Source organism: Strix uralensis, chromosome 6, assembly GCF_047716275.1.
Source record: "Strix uralensis isolate ZFMK-TIS-50842 chromosome 6, bStrUra1, whole genome shotgun sequence".
Taxonomy (NCBI): domain Eukaryota; kingdom Metazoa; phylum Chordata; class Aves; order Strigiformes; family Strigidae; genus Strix; species Strix uralensis.
Genome location: NC_133977.1, coordinates 2,055,418 through 2,070,614, shown reverse-complemented (window position 1 = coordinate 2,070,614; position 15,197 = coordinate 2,055,418). Strand labels below are relative to the sequence as shown.

Sequence of the window (15,197 nt, the reverse complement as noted above, 5' to 3'; positions counted from 1 at the left end):
GTGAAGACAAGGCGAAGGCAGGCGCTGCCCAGACACCGCAGTCCCCTCCGGGCAGAGGAGTCCCCCTGCCACCCGCGCAGGGACTGGCTGCCCAGATGACATCTTTGCTGCGTGTGGGAGCGCTGGTGTGCGCGGGTGGGTGAAGGGGCATGTGCGCGGGTGGGTGAAGGGGCACTGCCCCGCAGCAGGAGGAGCGGCGGGTGGGTGAAGGGGCATGTGCGGAGAGCAGGAGCTGTCCTTTGGCAGGGAAAGGTGCGGGAGCGGGACGCGGCCCTGGCTGGCCGCTGGCCCGTGTGCCAGCCCTCGTCGCTGCAAAGGGAGGTGACGCGTGGCTGCAGCAGCGGTGGGTGCCCCTCTCTGCTGGCTCCCAGGCTGGCAGCTGCCGGGAGCACCGTGCTGAGGTCTCTGTGCCCCGCTCTGCTCGGGGACCCAGCCCTGGCAGCGGGGAGGACGCCAGGGAGTTCCCCCCAAGGGCGCGAAAGGAGCGAAATCAAATCCCCGCCGGCGGGTGTCCCCGCGCGAAGCCCTTCCCGGGCACGGGCGATGCTCTGAGCCCCGCCAGCCTCTGGCGTGTGTCTCGTCCTCTGCAGGGTCTGCTGCCGCGCTTCGCAGCCCCCCGGTGCTGGGGGGAGCGGCTGCAGCCCCCCCCGCCGCCTCCGCGGCCCGCGGCTGAGGGGGTCTGTCTCGTGAAGAGCCGCGCGGGCGGGCAGCGCGCGCCGCGCGGCGGGTGCGGAGAGGCGGCGGTTGGGCCGTTGGGCGCCCGGCGGCGGCGAGGTGGGGGCTCCCCGGGGCGGCGGCGGCGGCGGCGGCGGCGGCGGCGGGCGGGACTCGCTCCCTGCGGGGCTCTTGTGCAGCGCCGGAGCCTTGTGGCGAGCGGCCGGGCGAGGCGGAGCAGCGCGGAGCCGGCCGGGCGGCCGGCAGGAGCAGGAGATCGCGTGGGCCAGAGGTAACGGGGGGTGCCGCGGGCCGGGCCGGCCGCTGAGGAGACCCTTGTGTCCCTGCAGGGAGCGGCGGAGAGCGGGAGCAGCCGGGAAGGCGGCGGGAGAGCAGGGGAAGGCCAGGGCGCCGCGATGGTGAGTGCGGGGGGTGCTGAGGCGGGCCCGGGCAATGCGGCTGTGCCGCTCCGGCCCCTCTGGGGGGGGGCAGAGGGACCCCGCGGGGGGCGGGCGGGGCTGTGCTCGCCGCTGCCGCTGCAGGTGGGAATGTCTCGGGGTTCCGGCGGTTCAGGGGCCGTTTCCCGACCGGCGGGGCCGGGAGGGGGGCGGGGGGGCTTCGCTGTTGCTTGTGGGGTGCTGTGGAGAGCCCTGCCCCTGGCTCCGGCGGGGTTGGAGCAGGACCCGGCCAGCCCCGCGCCGTTTTCTCCTGAGGGAACTTGTCTCTCCCCGCAGGCTGCAGCCCCCCCGAGCAGTTTCGGCGGTACGTAGCCTGGGGCGCGTCCCCTTCGCTGTCCGTAGGTGCTTTGTTCTGCGGGAACGCGGGGCCGGAGGCGGGGGGGCAGCGGGATCAGGTGGGGGTCCTGGCTGCGGCGATGGTTGCGGGGCCTTGGCCGAGAGCTGCAGCTGCGGCGTCGTCTCATCCCTGAGGCAGAGACACGCGCCCGCCTCTGCCAGCGAGGGGCTTTGCTTATGGGGCTCCTCCAGCCCTTTCCTGCGGGCTTTCCCCAGCCCAGGGCAGAATCGATGCCCTTAGTTCAGTTCTTCCCCTCCCCTAACGCCCAGGTGCCTGTTTGGGGGCCTCTTGCAGCCCCGGACACTGACGCTGGCTCCTTGGTAGAGAGATCTCCGTTCTGGCTAAGTGAAGCGAAACCGTTTCTGCCCCCAATACTGGGTCAGGTCCTGGCAGTTCTCTCTAGGAAGGCCTTACGCTGATGGTGCGTGAGCCCAAACCTGTATGCTTGGGGGGTTTCAGGAGAGCAAGGCATGCTGAAACTGGGAGCTTGTCTGCACCTGCGTGCTGAGCTCCCCTGCCTCAGCGCCTTTAATGTGTCTGGTTTCAGGGTCTGTGGATGACCTGCTTGGTGACCTCCTGGGATACGAGGACGGTAAAAGGAACCTTCTTTGCAGCTGAAAGGGCAGCATCCTTGTCCTCTTCCTCCCCTGCTGGGAGCGGGAGGTGCTGGTGCAACAGCCAGTGGTCTCCAAGGGGGCTCCAGCGGTGAGGGGGAGGAAGCAGCAAGCAGGGTTTCCCAGAGTCAGAGGCCGTTGAAGAGGCTGGACGTCGGCTTGGGGAGGCCGAGTGAAGTTCATCTCTGATGAAAAGCCTCTGTGTCCCTTGGGGAGACAGCAAATCCCCCTTTGGGGTGCCCAGGTCAGGAATATGCCCGTGTCCGTCATCCTCACATCTCCCTGTCTTGTTTCCAGACGAAAGCCCCGTGAATTCTGCGAGGACTTCGCGGCTGGCCAGGGGCAGCAGCTTGCCGGTCAGCCAGAAGTGAGTGCCTTTGAGACAGAGCCTCTCGTCTTGGAGATCTCTCTGTGCTCCCCAAGTCCTTGTGACCTGCCCCGTCCTCGGCTTCTCCCCCTCGCTCCCTGCCCCGAGAGCGATTGCCCGGGAAGGCGAGTTACCGGCCATGCCTTTGGGAACTGGGAGCCCAGAGCCTGAAGCTTTCCAGCGGGAGCTGGGTGCGCCCAGCCCTGTGCATCTCCTGTACATCTGCCTTAGGAGAGTTGCTCGCTTAACTGCAGCAGTCCCAGCACTCCCATCTTTTATGCGGGTGCTATTTTCACCTCCTTTTCTGTTGCACGCCGTGGCTGCCGCGGTGTGCCCGTGCGGTCCCCTCCGCCTGCCGCCACCTGGCCTGGCTGTCCCCAACGCGCCCTTGCCGAGCTCACGGGTGCTGCTGCTGACCCCCGGGCTTGTGTTGCAGGTCCCGTGTAGCGGAGGATTTCTTCAACGGATTCCCTGTAGAGGACGTGGAAGCTGCAGAGGTGAGCCCGAATTTTGGGAGAGAGCCTGGGTACCCTGAGGGCTGGGACTGAGACGGGCCAGGCTTGTCCCTGGTGTCACCCCAGGCAAGTCAGCAGTGGGATATCGGGGGAACCGTGAGGTCTGGCTGAAGAGGTGACCCCTCTCTGGCGTGGCTGCAGGGGAGCTGGGCTGGGGGAGCGGGTGGATGGTGGGAGAAGGGCTTGCGGGTGCCCTGGGTGAGCTGGAGCAAAGCCAGGGGGGCACGTCGTGCTGCAGCCCAGCCCTGCTGGGTGCTCTTGGGAGGAAGCGTCACAGGAAGGACCCTCACCCATAGCAATAGCCTGGGTGTTGCTGACGCTTCTCCCAGAGGCAGTAGGATGTCAGCAAAGGAATCAAGGCACAGGGGGTTTCCAGTGAGGGGCACCCCAGGAGGAGCTGGGCGTGCGTTCTCCCATTCCAAACAGTGAGGAAAAGCGGGGGCTGGAACATGGAAGCGAGGGGTGAGGAGTTTCCAAAGTCTGCTTGTCTCTGATCTCTGCCCTCCTTGGCACGCAGGGCTCCAGTGCCTCCGGCGGAGAGCCCCAAGCTCTGCTGCAGAGCCTGAAGGTCAGTGCAGAAATACCCTTGGTCTGAGCCCCGCGTGGGCTGCAGCCGTGGCCTCCAGCACCAACCTCTGAAGGGAGAAGCAGCGCTGAGGCAGGAGTAGCGCTCGCCCTGCTCCCGTCGCCGTCCTGTTGCTTTCCAGGACTTGGACGACCTGGAAGCTGATCTGCTGGGAGCGTCGAGACCCAGTTCTGCGCCAGGGAAGACAACCGTGAAAGGCCCTGGGAAAGGTGAAAAGGAGATTGTGCTCTTGTCGTAGCCTCGTTCCAGACGAGCAGGGCATATTTTCTTCTGCGATAGGGAATGAAAAGTGGATTTGTTCCCTAAAATGTTTTTTGGGGTTGTCCCAGCCACCGAGTGTCATTCTGGCTGTGTGTTGTCCCTTGGTTGATCCCTGGCCCGGCCTCTTGTCTTGCTGTGATAACATCACTGCCATCAGCCGCCCCAACAGCCGCGCTGCTGCCTCCCACCAAACCCCATTTGGCTGTTGCCTGGTGCAGGTCAAAGAGCAGGGATCTGCCTGGTCTGCGTGGAAGGAGAGCCAGGGGGATGCATTTAAGACGTGCCTGTCCCCAACCTGTCCTGCTCTTCCCCAAGCCCTTTTCTCCTTCTCTGCCTGCAAGGAGGCCCCTCCAGAGAGATTCCCACCCCCCAGGGCCGTGAGGGGACTGACTGTGTGTCCCAGGATGTGCTTTTAGGGGGCTGCCACCAGAGAAGTGACCTTCAGCCAGGGTGGGAGAGGGCCATCTCCGCAGTACCTTGTCTGTGAGAGCTGTGGCCTCTCTTTGCAGGAGAGTCTGGACCTGTGATGGAGAAGAAGCCGCTGTCATCCTTCGCTGCTTCCCGACAGTACAGGAAATTCAACTTGGAAGGTAGGATGTCGCTTCCCTTCAGCACATGGATGTGTGGGGGCAGCTGAGGACTCTGTCCTTGCTCTTTGCCCGTAGCTTGCCTCTTCTGTCACCCAAAGGCTTGGCTGGTTAATGACATAGAGCATCCTTCACCCCTGCGATGCCCATGCAAAGCTCATCCCTTAGAGGTGACCAAAGGAAAAAAAAAGAAGACTGCTCAGTGTTGGAAGCCCTCCCCAGGGTGGGGCTGGGAGAGGATTCCTGAGGGCGTTTGCTTTTTCAGCCATGCTTTGGTTTTTAGTGCCTGTCTGTAGCACTTGGAGACCCTTGTATCGGGGAGGGGGGGATTCTGTCCCCCTTCTAAAGAGGGGGGCTGGTTTCCTGGCACAGCTGAGATCTGGCTGTCAGAGCCTGCGCTTTAACCGAGGTCAGCATCTGTTCCAGTCACTAACTGGCTTTAGGTGATTTAGGTGGGCTTTGTCCTCCCCTTTGTCATTGCCTAAAGAGTGGTCAAGCGTTAAAGCAGCCCAGTTTTGAGATACTCATGGGTGTCCCGGGTCTGTGCAGAGTCTGCGTTCATGGCTTTGGGCAGAGATGATCTCCTGTCCTCACGTGCACATGGTGGGGAGCAGTGTTTGGCTTAGCACAGAGGCGTTGTTCTCAATAACCTTGGTTTTGTTGTTTTGTTTGTTTTTATTGTTTTATTTTCTGCCCCTACGGGGTAATTGCCAGATTTAGATGATCCTCTGTCGGGGCTCTTGTCTGATGAGGAGCAGGATGCACCCAAGAAGCCATCTCCGACAGGCACTAAAAGCATCCCTGAGGAAAAACAGAGCAAGGAGAAAGGTAAGCGGCATTGCTTGATGCATCCTCTTTGTATTAAATGAATCAGCAGCCTGGCTGAGTTTGTGTCATGTCCAAACGTTAAATGAAAGCCAGCTAGTGGCATCTCTTGTTAACCAGTACGGCCCTTTACGGAGCAACTTGGTAGCGGGGTTACAGCTGGTAACAGCTCCCTGAGTGCTCAATATTTGCAGTGTGCTAGAGGTTACAGAACTGACTTTTCGTTTCTGGGAATGGAGCCTCAGATCTTCCCTTGGACTCATGCAGCCTGTTCTGCACGCGGCCAGAGGAGAACCAGGGTTGTGGGTCAGGATTTGGGTGGCTGAGGGCCTCGCTGGTCCACCCCAAAGCACAGTTGCACCTCTGGGTGGGATCCAGCTGCACTGTGACCGTGTTACAGGCACTCGTCTCTCTTGTTGCTGCAGGGATGCCAATGGGTCTGGTAGTCCCCTCAAACCTCCTTTCACCCTGAAAAATCCCCTCTGGGCACGAGTAGCAGCTGGTGGGTTGGGGCAAGGACTAAGGTGCAGGGGTGGAAGAGGGACTTTGGGTGAAGGTGGGGAGGAATTCTCTGAGTGGAAACTTGCAAAGCTGAAGAAGCTGCTGGTGTCCGCCAGAGCTGGAAACCCCAGTGTGTCAGTGACACCAGCAATGTCCCATCAGTGGCCACGGACCAGGCAGTAGCGCGTTGCCACTTTGTCACTTGCTGTGAGATTTGGTCACTGAAAAGAGCTATTTAAAAGTGTCTCTGTAAATGGTCCTGAGAGAGAAGAGCAGGCAGGGCTGCTCTGATCTCTTGTTGGGGAAAAAAAAAAAAAAAAAAAAGAGACAAGCCCAGCTCAAACCTCCTACGATGTGTGATCCCACCCCCAGAGCCACCCGCAGCCCAGATGCCCCTGCGCACCGCGGCCCCAGTGCAGAGGAGGAAGGAGATCACCTTTGAAGACGACGGCGACGACCTGCTAGATGCACTGGGCCTTGGCAGTAGCCCAGGAAGAGATGGCAAGCAGGGCAAGAAGGCAGAAGAGTAAGGGCCGTGAAGGGGCGGTGGGAGTAAAGGAGGGGGATGGCTTGTGTCTTGAGATGGTGCCACCATGGTGGGTGGGGGATGCCGAGCTTGTGCCTGTGGGTCCCTGAAAGGGGCAGGAGCAGCCTTGTGTGGCAGAGAAGAGGCAGAGCAGGCTGGCAAGGCTGTGTGAGGAGGACCAGCCCTGCCTCTGGGAGAAACCCATCTGCTGCTGTGTCCCCAGCAGAGAGGAGGTCCGGCCAGCCCGCGCCATGCTGGACGAGTTACTGGGACGAGGCTCCGTGGCCAGAACCCTGGAAGAGCCAGGCCTGGGAGAGCGCCGGGAGGTCACACAGGAGGCGAAGTACCAAAAGCAGCCAGGTGAGCACAGCCAGGGACGCTGGGGAGGGCTGCAGAGGTGGCAGCGTTGGCTTGGGCGAGCGAGATTGATTTCTACTGCCCTTGCAGGGGAAATGCCCTTTCTGCCCTCGTGGCAGCCTGGCAGCATTTGCACAGGAGCTGTAACTCAGCTGCCTTTGGCCGTGGGCTGATTCCCAACAAAAGTTTTTCGCAGCCACTCCGAGGAGGCCCCTTGCTCACCGGTTTCTGGGCAAGACGTTTCCAGCAGTGTTTTCCCAGAGGCAGCAACGTCAGTGGGAATTGCAGGGGGGGAGGAGGAGGAGGGCTGGAGTCTTTGCAGCTGGCTGCTCCTCTGGGCGCTGACTCAAGGCCGCTTGTCTGAACAGAGAAGGAAGAGGGTCGGCGCAAGGATTTTGTCTTTGGAGCGTACGAGCCCTCGGTGGCCTCCACAGCCAAGGGCCAGCCAGCGAGAAGGCAGCCTCTGAGGTATTGTGTTCTCTGTGTGTCTGTAGCTCCAGCCACCGGCCACGCTGTCCCTGAGCGGAGCGGGCAGGGTCCCCGGTGTCCGTTCGCAGGCAGGGATGTGACTGCTTCTCCTCACAGCAGGTTTTCAACCGAGAAGAACAGTGAACTTAAAGCAGAGCCCCTCTCCAAAGCTCCTCCGACAGCCAGCCAGAGCCCCGCGCGGGGCCGCAGGAATAGAGGTGCCTGGCTGGGCTTGAAAGATGAAGATTTTTTGGATTTGGAGCTGTCATCTCCATCGAAGGCCAGTCCTGCAGGGAGCTCCCCCAGCCCTGCCGCAGCTGGGCAGCCCAGCCCCGCCAGACAGCTCCCGGCTGCAGAGGAGGCAGCCACTAAAACTGACCCAATGGAGGAGGAGGACTGGCTGAGCGCTGCCTTACGACGCAAAAAAGCCCAAGCCCAGGCGAAGGCCCAGGAGGGGAATGCCAAGCCCTCGGAGGCCCCAGTTGAAGGGCTGCCTCCCCGCTCTCCTGTCAGGTAAAGACATGGTTGATGGCCGCAGTGCTCCCATCTGCTCCGCGTGTAGCTGCTCCAGCAGGAGCTCTCAGAAACCCTGGGCTCCGATCTGAGAAATTAATTTTAAGCACTGTCTTGTCTCAGGGTGGGGTAATAGTGTCGGGCTGTGTCCCACTGATCCAGCCCACAGTCCCCTCACACCTCTGGGCTCTCCTGCCAGTTGTAGCCAAGAGGGCACACAGTGCCGTGGGTCCGGCGGAGCTGTCCTGGATCAGCACACCCCCACCAGCTCCCCGCCCCGTGCTCCTCGTTCCTGCCTTCATTCCCCTTCCTTCCTCCTAGTTGAGGCAAAGCACCTCCTCCAGCTGAGTTGACACGGACCCAGGTCCGGACTCGTGCCACTGAAGGGGACTCTGAAGCGAATTGCAGACAGAGAGCCCTGTGGCGTGGGCAGGGCTGTGTTAGCTGGGGCTGGTGCTGCCCAGGGGAAGGGGGTGGATGCAGCAAGGAGGAACAGCGGCGAGGGAGGTTTTGAGGTGTCTTTGCTCCCCCTGCAGCCCAGAGGCTGAATCCTGCCGCAGCTGAGTGGGACAGAGGCTTTCCCCTGCCAGGCAGGAACTGGTGTTGGGGGAGAGGATCTTGTCTTTCCTCGCCTCCTTGGCTCTCCCACATCGGATGCTTTTTGCTTGCAGCCGGCCAGCAGCCTCCCCAGGAGCACGGCCGCAGGCAGCCGCCGTGCAGGACGAGGCAGCGAGCACAGACAGCTCCAGGTAAGGCCGCCTTCGCCTTTCCGGTGTCCTCCACGGGAGGGGTGTCCTGCAGAAAGCAGCTGCGTGTGGGAGATGGGGCAACGGGGAGGGCTAGTAGCCAGCGGGGATCAGACTGCCCTGGCACCTCTGTAAGCGGGAGGGCAGGCGGCTCTGAAGTTTAAAAACTCTCCAAAATGCCGAGCAGGAGAATGTCTGCGCGCCTCTCCCTGAGCTGCGGTGCTGCTGTGCATCACTCGTGTCTCTGTGCCCATGCAGGCCACCAGTCCCCTGGCTCAGCACTGCGAAACAAGCCTCAGCTCACCCGTCGGAGGCTGCACAGGGGGATCCCTCCAGAGACGCCAGCGCCCCGGGTGCGTTTCATGTGGTTGTCTGGTTTGGGCAGCAGGATGCAGAGAGGGTCCCCCTGGCCCTGCAAAAACAACCAGCCCCAAAAAGGCAGGAGCCGCAGCATCGCCCTTGTCCGTGTGAACGCTGCCCGGGCTTTGCCCAGCCGTTGCTGTAGGGGGCTGCCAGGCTGCAGGATCCCACCATCCCCGTGTCGTGGCGCGGTGGGGACACGGTGCTGGGGCGCGCTGAGCTCCGCAGTGCTGCCTGTGGGGTTTCAGAGGGCTGCCGGGGACTTGCTCTGTCTGAGCAATGGGTGGGCCTAAGTTCGTGCTGTCCCTTCTCTCTCCCTCTTCCCTCCTGCTGCCCCAACACTCGTCCCACTAGCTCTGTGTGCAGGCAGACCCCCTGCTGCCCTAGGCTGAGGCTGAGCGCCACTTCAGAGGCCACTGAAAGTGGCTGAGGGGACCCAGCCTCCTCCCTAGTGGATGGAGATGGAGGAGGAGCTGTGCTTTGCCCCCAGACTTCCTCTGCAGAGCAGAGTCCCCGCCACTGTGCGCGGGGTGGGGTAGAGGTGTGGGTCTGGACACGCCTGTCTGAGCCTCCATCCCCATCCCCAGCTGCCAGAGCGGGGCAGGAGCCTTCTCGCTCTGCTGAGGAGACCCAGGCCCTCGTCCTTCTGGGAGGGAATGGTTCCCCTTGGCCAGTCTGCATCACAGACTTGTTGAATTTTCAGTCCCCGCAGCCTTGTTCCCGGGAGAGCAGGAGACGCAGGGCCCTGCCCCGCTGGCTCAGGTAGGTCTGCTGGGCCTGTGCCCCCGAGAGGTGCAGGATCGGGGTGGTGATCGTGAGCCCTCCCCTGCCAACTCGGGGTCACCCAGCTCTGCCCGTGCTCCCTGGGCAGGAGGATGGCTGTGCCCCGCTTTGCAGCCCTGGGAGCCTGTGTTCATGGAGGCAAAGGCTTTGGAGAGCCCCGAGGTGCCACGAGTTGTATTTGTCGGGCCAAAGCGTGTGTGCTGTGGCTGCTTTGTAAATCGTGTGCAGTGAGAGCCCTGCATTGCCTGAGCAGTGTTGACAGAGTTCCCCAGGCATCTCTGTATCCTATTAATGAGACATGAGAGGCTTGCTTGGTCACATCAAGCTGGGCCTCCTGGCCCAGCCCTGGTGGCAGGACACACGCTGTCTCCCAGAGGCCTCACAAGGCCTTATCCTCGAGTCTGTCCCCAGAGAAGGAAGAGCCCCGCACGCTTGTGTCTGGGGTAGGGGCTGCCGAGTGTCACCTGGGCAGCAGCAGGGTTGGGCTGGAGATGGGTAGAGGAGGGACTGCAGGAGGCTGGGGCTGGGTCGCCATTCCCGGGCTGGGAGGAGATGCTCTCCCCAGGGCTTTACCTCCCCGAGAGCGTCCCTGTGTCTCCGCAGGTTTGCACAGCCATGGCACAGCTGCAGGGGAGGCACGTGCCTGCCTTTGGGGGCCCTGATCCTGAAGGGCCTGGGTCTTGTGTCTCTGTCCCCGTAGGCAGAGTCCCCAGGCCTGGGCTTGCTGCATGAGAGGAGGCTGGGGGCTCCCACTGCCCAGCCCCACGAGGATGTGACAGGCTGTCAGGCAGCGCTGCTCCGTGTCCAGGCCCGTGTGGCAGAGCTGGAGAGCCAGGTGAGCCCCATCGCCGGCTGGACGGGGGAGCAGGGGTGAGCCGGGGCAGGAGCAGGGGCCATGCCTGCTCCCAATGGCATCAGGGGGACCGGGGCAGAGAGGAGGAAGCTGCCTGTCCAGAGAAGCCTGCGGCCAGCAAGTGTTGCTGTGGGAGCTCTGTCCCCTGGGCGGCACAAGGACCTTCTCCCCGGGTGGCCGGCAGGTGCGGACGCTGGAGCTGGCACGGGCCGAGGACAGACTCTTGCTGGAGAGCCTCCGGCAGCGGCACCAGGAGGACCTGGATCTCCTCGAGAGCACCCACAGGTACCCACAGGCGAGAGCACGTGCTCCCCTGCTCTGCCAGGGCCTTGCCTACAGCCCTGTCCCTCTCCGTGGGGGTGGGAGCGCTGGGGTACTGCCCAGATCCCTCCCTGGGGCGGGCAGGCCCAGAGCCGTGTGGGTGTGGAGCTGGTGGGGGCAGAGAGGAGCCCCACGGGTGAGCCAAGGGGGGTTCCGCTCTCACCAACACTGTCCGTGGGGCAGAAGGAGGAGGAGCCGGTCCCAGGGCCAGCACGTCCCCAGCCAGGGCTCACGGGCTGAGGAGAGTCGCGTGTTTCCCCACGCCCCCAGCGCCGCCGCTCTGCTCCGAAATCCCTGCGTGCGCTGTGGGTGGAGAGGGCCGGCTACTGCCCTGAAAGTAACACTTCTTCCTGGCCGTGACCTCTGCGGGCAGGAGCCAGGTGAAGGTGCTGGAGGAGACCTGCAGGCAGCGGGAGCAGAGGCTGCAGCAGGAGAAGGAGCAGCTGGCGGCTCAGCTCCTGGCGCAGAGGCAGGAGGCGGAGCAGGCGCGGGCAGAGCTGGAGCAGCGGAGCGCGCTGGAGCTGGAGCGGCTGCGAGAGCTGCAGAGGTGAGAGCGGCACGAGCGGCGCACGCGTGGGGCCGGTGCTGCTGGTTGTGGCAGAGGAATTGGGGAGTGGTTTGGGGACACGGTGACAGGAGAAAGGAGACTCCAGAAGCACTGGGCTGTGGGCAGTCGGGCGGCTTTTGGAATGGGGATTTGCTTTGTAGCCGGACAGAGGGAGATGTGGCTGGAGACGTCCTTTCCGAGTGAAGGCATTGTATTTTGCAAGGTGCTGAGCCCAGTGTTTTATCTCCCCCAAACCCCTGTCATCCAGGTCAGTGAGTCACTGATGTCCACAGAGTGGGGGTCAATTGGAAATCTGTTTTTGGTGGAGAAGCCCGTCCCCCCAGCTGTGGTCCGTGCCCAATGCGGATGCCTGTCAGTGGATGCCCTGGGACAGAGCCCCGTGCCAGCTCAGCTCCTGGGACCTGGTTCCCAGGCCCTTGAGCAAGCCTCGTCCTCGCTGCCCGTCGCGGGGAGCCCCGGTTTGTAACAGCCCGTGGTGGGCTCCTTGCAGGGTGTCCGTGCAGGAGCTGCGCAGAGAGCACGACGAGCAGCTCCAGCGGCTGAAGCAGATGAAGGACCAGGAGGTCGAGGCGGTGACCAGCGCCACTTTGCACAGCAGGTACCAATGGCCGGCGTCACGTCCCCGTGTTGGTCCCTGGCCATGGTGTTCCCTGTCCTCCGGGGAAGCAGCCTCGGACTGTGGCACCAGGGGCCATCCCCTCTCCCAGCCCCTGCCTCCAGGGACACTGAGCTCTGCCGATGCAGGAATACTGCTCTGCTCTTCGGGGCAGGGCTGCCCGGCCTTTGGCCCACCACACATCCCCCTCTCCATTGTGGGGAGATGAAGTGTGTCCCCCCGGGGTGACCCTCCCCTCGCTGCTCTCCGCAGGACTCTCAACGGCATCATGGATCGGATGGAGAAGTTCTTCAGTGACCTGCGTGACTTCTTACAGAAGATGGAGGCCACACAGCAGAGCACCTCCCGGGAGCTGGCCATGGGGGCACAGACGCAGGAGAAGCAGCTCAAGGGTACGTCTGCCGTTCCTCTGTGCCTAAATGGCCGCAGGGTCCCCGCTGGGGCTGGGGACACCCAGGAAACGGGGAGAAGGTGCTCCGAGTCAGCCAGAGGCTGGGAGCCAAGGCTGGCGGAGCCTTGCCTGCCTTGGTCCCTGGGCATCTCGGGGTCTTTCCTTTGCCAAACGGTGTCCTGGGGGATGTGCCAAAGGTGCTGAGCACAAACGCGTGCAGTTTTTCTGTGAATATGGGATGGACAGAGCGGGGCTTCCCTCTTCATGCTGCTCACGGCCCCGCTGCTGCCTCTCCCCAGTGCTCCAGGACAGCTTATTGCAGCAGCAGAGGGACGCGGAGGAGGAGCGGCGCCGTTTCCAGGCAGTGGTGGCCAAAATGGAGGCCAGACTGGACGAGCAGACTCGGCTGCTGGAGCAGGTGAGCCCACCCTGTGTCCTCTGTCCGGCTCAGCCCTCCTGTCTGGGCATGGGCCATAGGTCTCGCCCACTGGCGGTCCCTGGCCTGGAGCCTGCGAATGGCATCTGTGTCTCCTCTGTGTCTGAACCAGGAGCGACAGAGGGCATTGGCGGAGCGCTCCAGAGCGAAATCACTGCAGCACTCGCTGGAGGAGGAGCAGCGAGCTGTGACCCAGCAGCTCTCTGTGGAGCGAGCAGAGCTGGAGAGGGCGAAGGTGAGGTGGGGCGGAGATCTCCAGGTGCTTTTCACATGTCCTGTGAGTGTGAGCAGGGCTGCGTTGCGGTGTGTGGTGGAGGAAAGAGCTGGGTGCTGGGCTGCAGCATCCTTCCTCTGCTTCCTCAGTGCCACACCCAGCTGCACGGTGAATCGCCCTCAGACCAAGCCTCTGGCACACGGGTGCGAGAGGCTGCCGTGTGCGTGCACGGTGCTGCAGCTTCTCGGGGAGCCTGGGGCCAGAGCTTTCCGTGCAGGGTTCCCGCCAGGCGCCGGGGGCTTGAAGCAGCCTCTGGGTGTTGGCCGGGGTTCAGTGGCAGAGATGGGTTTCCCCTGTGCCCATCCTAGGAGCGGGCAGAGATGAAGATGCAGGTCCACACGCTGAGAGCCAGGGAGGAGCAGCTGGCGAGGGAGAAAGAGCTGCTGGACAAGTCCTGGCAGGAGCTGAAGGCGGAGAGGGAGAAGGTGAATGGGGCTGCGCTGCGCGTCCGGCAGCAGGAGGAGGAGCTGAAAAGCGTGACCGAGGTAAGCGGAGCATCTGCGCTGCCGTTCCCAGCTGCACACGGGCTGGCAGCAAAGCTGGGCTTTCACAGCCCTGCCAAAGCAGGGACAGAAAGCCTGTCCTGGAAGGGGAAGGAGGGGATGCCCAAAGGAGTCCTGCCCCAGGGCAGCGAGGGTCCCTGTCCCCAGCCTCCCCAGCCGCTCTGCCTTGCAGCTCTCCTCCCAGAAGTACGAGGAAGGGCAGCGAGCCCTGCGGGAGGCAATCAGGGTCGACTCGCAGCACCCGTCGAGGCTGCAGGCCCTGCAGCAGCAGTTGGAGCAGCTCAGGCAGCAGGAAGAGCGTCTGCACCAGGCAAATACCCCCTCGCCTTCCCTTCTGGGCCTGGGGCCGCCGTGCCAAGGGCCCGAACCTTTGCCAACAGCTTCTCTCTCTCCCTTTCTCCCTGGGACGGGGCAGGACCGGCTGAGCATGGCTCAGCAGAGGAGCCAGCTTCAACAGCTGCGCCAGGAGCTGCCCAACAGCCCCACGATGCTGCGGACCGCAGGCCGGGACTCCAGTGCCCCTGCGAGTGGCTTCTCCAGCACGCTGTGTAAGGCTTTGTGCTTGCTGCCGGTGGGAAGGGACATGCTGGGGCACAGCTGCACTTGTATTCCACTTCTCGGGAGGCTTGGGCTGTTGCTGGGGGCTGTTTTAGTTCCCCTGTGTATCAACCTCAGATGGGAGTTGGCCTCCTCATCCTCTGAAGGAGCTCAGCGAAGCTCTGAGCCAGGGCAGTGCCAGGAGAGGGCAGAGGGGCCAGGAAGGGAGAAGCCGGTGGGTTAAAGCCCCTTTGCACTGGGAGCGTGGGGAGGACCCTGCTGCAGGGACACGCAGGCAGCACCCAAAGGGATGCTGTGTCGTCTGCGTCTGCGGTTCCTCTGACGGCGGCAGCACCACACAATTGGGCTTCTGTTCCAGGCTTTCCACCTCCCATCGGCAGCCCGGGAGGTATCCAGGAACTCCTGGCCAGGGCCAGCTCCGCCGAGCTCAGCGCCACGCTGGCGATGATGAAGTTCCGAGCCCTGCAGGTGAGATGGTGGGAGACCGAGGAGGGAAGGGGCTTCAAACCCGCTGGGTGGGAGCAGGGCTGGGTGAAGCCTGGTTTGAGCCTGGTAGGAGACAGCCCAGGCTGTGGCTCAGATCATTACTGAGCTGTGGGGCTGGGCGGGCTTGTAGAAGCCCTGGGCACCTAGAGGAGTGATGCCAGAAGCAAGGACGGGTGGATCCTCACAGCTGAGGCTCATGGATAACATCCTCGGCTCCATGGGGTTGCCCTTGTCCTCGCCCTGTCCCTGGGTGGGAGAAGCCAGCTCTGCTGGCCTCTGGCTTCACGATGTCCCCGTCCTCTCCCGTCAGCCCCCAATTCCCTGCTGGGTCCTTCCCCAGGTGGGGCTGCTCTTTGAGGCTTCCGCTGTGGGTCTTGCTCAGAGTGTGAGGTTGTGGGCTCGGGGCGGGGGGAGCCCCCACACCCCAGGGGGTACCACGGATGGGTACCTGCCCCCTGCTCACTACAGGAAGGAGGGTTTGGGATGCTTCTCTCCCTCATGAGTGACACTCGGGACTGTGAGCCCCCTTCTGTGGCACTCTCTGATACCTCTTCCATCCATCCCTCTCTTCTCAGGACCATTATTACCTAGACAACGAGCAGCTCTTCCTGGAGTCCCTGAAGAAAGCACCATACAATGTTGCTTCTCTGCCAGGCTGAAGGGGTGGCGTCCCCATGCCGTGCCCAGGGGATGGCTGCTCAATAAACCCCCCTTCACACGCTCACCAGAGTTA

The 15,197-nt window shown here is 63.0% G+C and overlaps 1 protein-coding gene across 4 annotated transcripts; it reads left to right on the top strand.

Moving 5' to 3' along the window:
• Window positions 1-1,056: 1,056 nt before the first annotated feature.
• LOC141945057 (fas-binding factor 1 homolog) lies at window positions 1,057-15,186 on the top strand. Of its 4 annotated transcripts, none has more exons than XM_074872465.1 (28): window positions 1,057-1,073; window positions 1,389-1,416; window positions 1,997-2,041; window positions 2,361-2,430; window positions 2,867-2,927; window positions 3,463-3,513; window positions 3,653-3,740; window positions 4,302-4,382; window positions 5,100-5,207; window positions 6,078-6,231; window positions 6,455-6,591; window positions 6,957-7,056; window positions 7,177-7,569; window positions 8,241-8,318; window positions 8,574-8,668; window positions 9,379-9,437; window positions 10,159-10,293; window positions 10,496-10,596; window positions 11,006-11,179; window positions 11,691-11,798; window positions 12,069-12,208; window positions 12,507-12,625; window positions 12,756-12,878; window positions 13,226-13,402; window positions 13,593-13,730; window positions 13,836-13,968; window positions 14,337-14,446; window positions 15,040-15,186. In XM_074872465.1, exons 1-28 carry the CDS (start codon window positions 1,071-1,073, stop codon window positions 15,121-15,123), a joined length of 3,093 nt encoding a protein of 1,030 aa, XP_074728566.1. In that variant the 5' UTR covers window positions 1,057-1,070; the 3' UTR covers window positions 15,124-15,186. The 4 variants fall into 4 exon arrangements, with proteins under 4 accessions (XP_074728566.1, XP_074728565.1, XP_074728564.1 ...); XM_074872464.1 differs by having other exon boundaries at window positions 5,094-5,207; window positions 6,458-6,591; XM_074872463.1 differs by having other exon boundaries at window positions 5,094-5,207.
• Window positions 15,187-15,197: the final 11 nt, after the last annotated feature.

What these genes read in the sequence shown, in the direction of transcription:
- LOC141945057 (XM_074872463.1), top strand. An exon ending in CGTGAAAGGCCCTGGGAAAG is followed by an intron (nt 3,741 to 4,301) that starts GTGAAAAGGAGA and finishes CTCTCTTTGCAG; the next exon opens with GAGAGTCTGGACCTGTGATG. An exon ending in CGGCTGCGAGAGCTGCAGAG is followed by an intron (nt 11,180 to 11,690) that starts GTGAGAGCGGCA and finishes GGCTCCTTGCAG; the next exon opens with GGTGTCCGTGCAGGAGCTGC.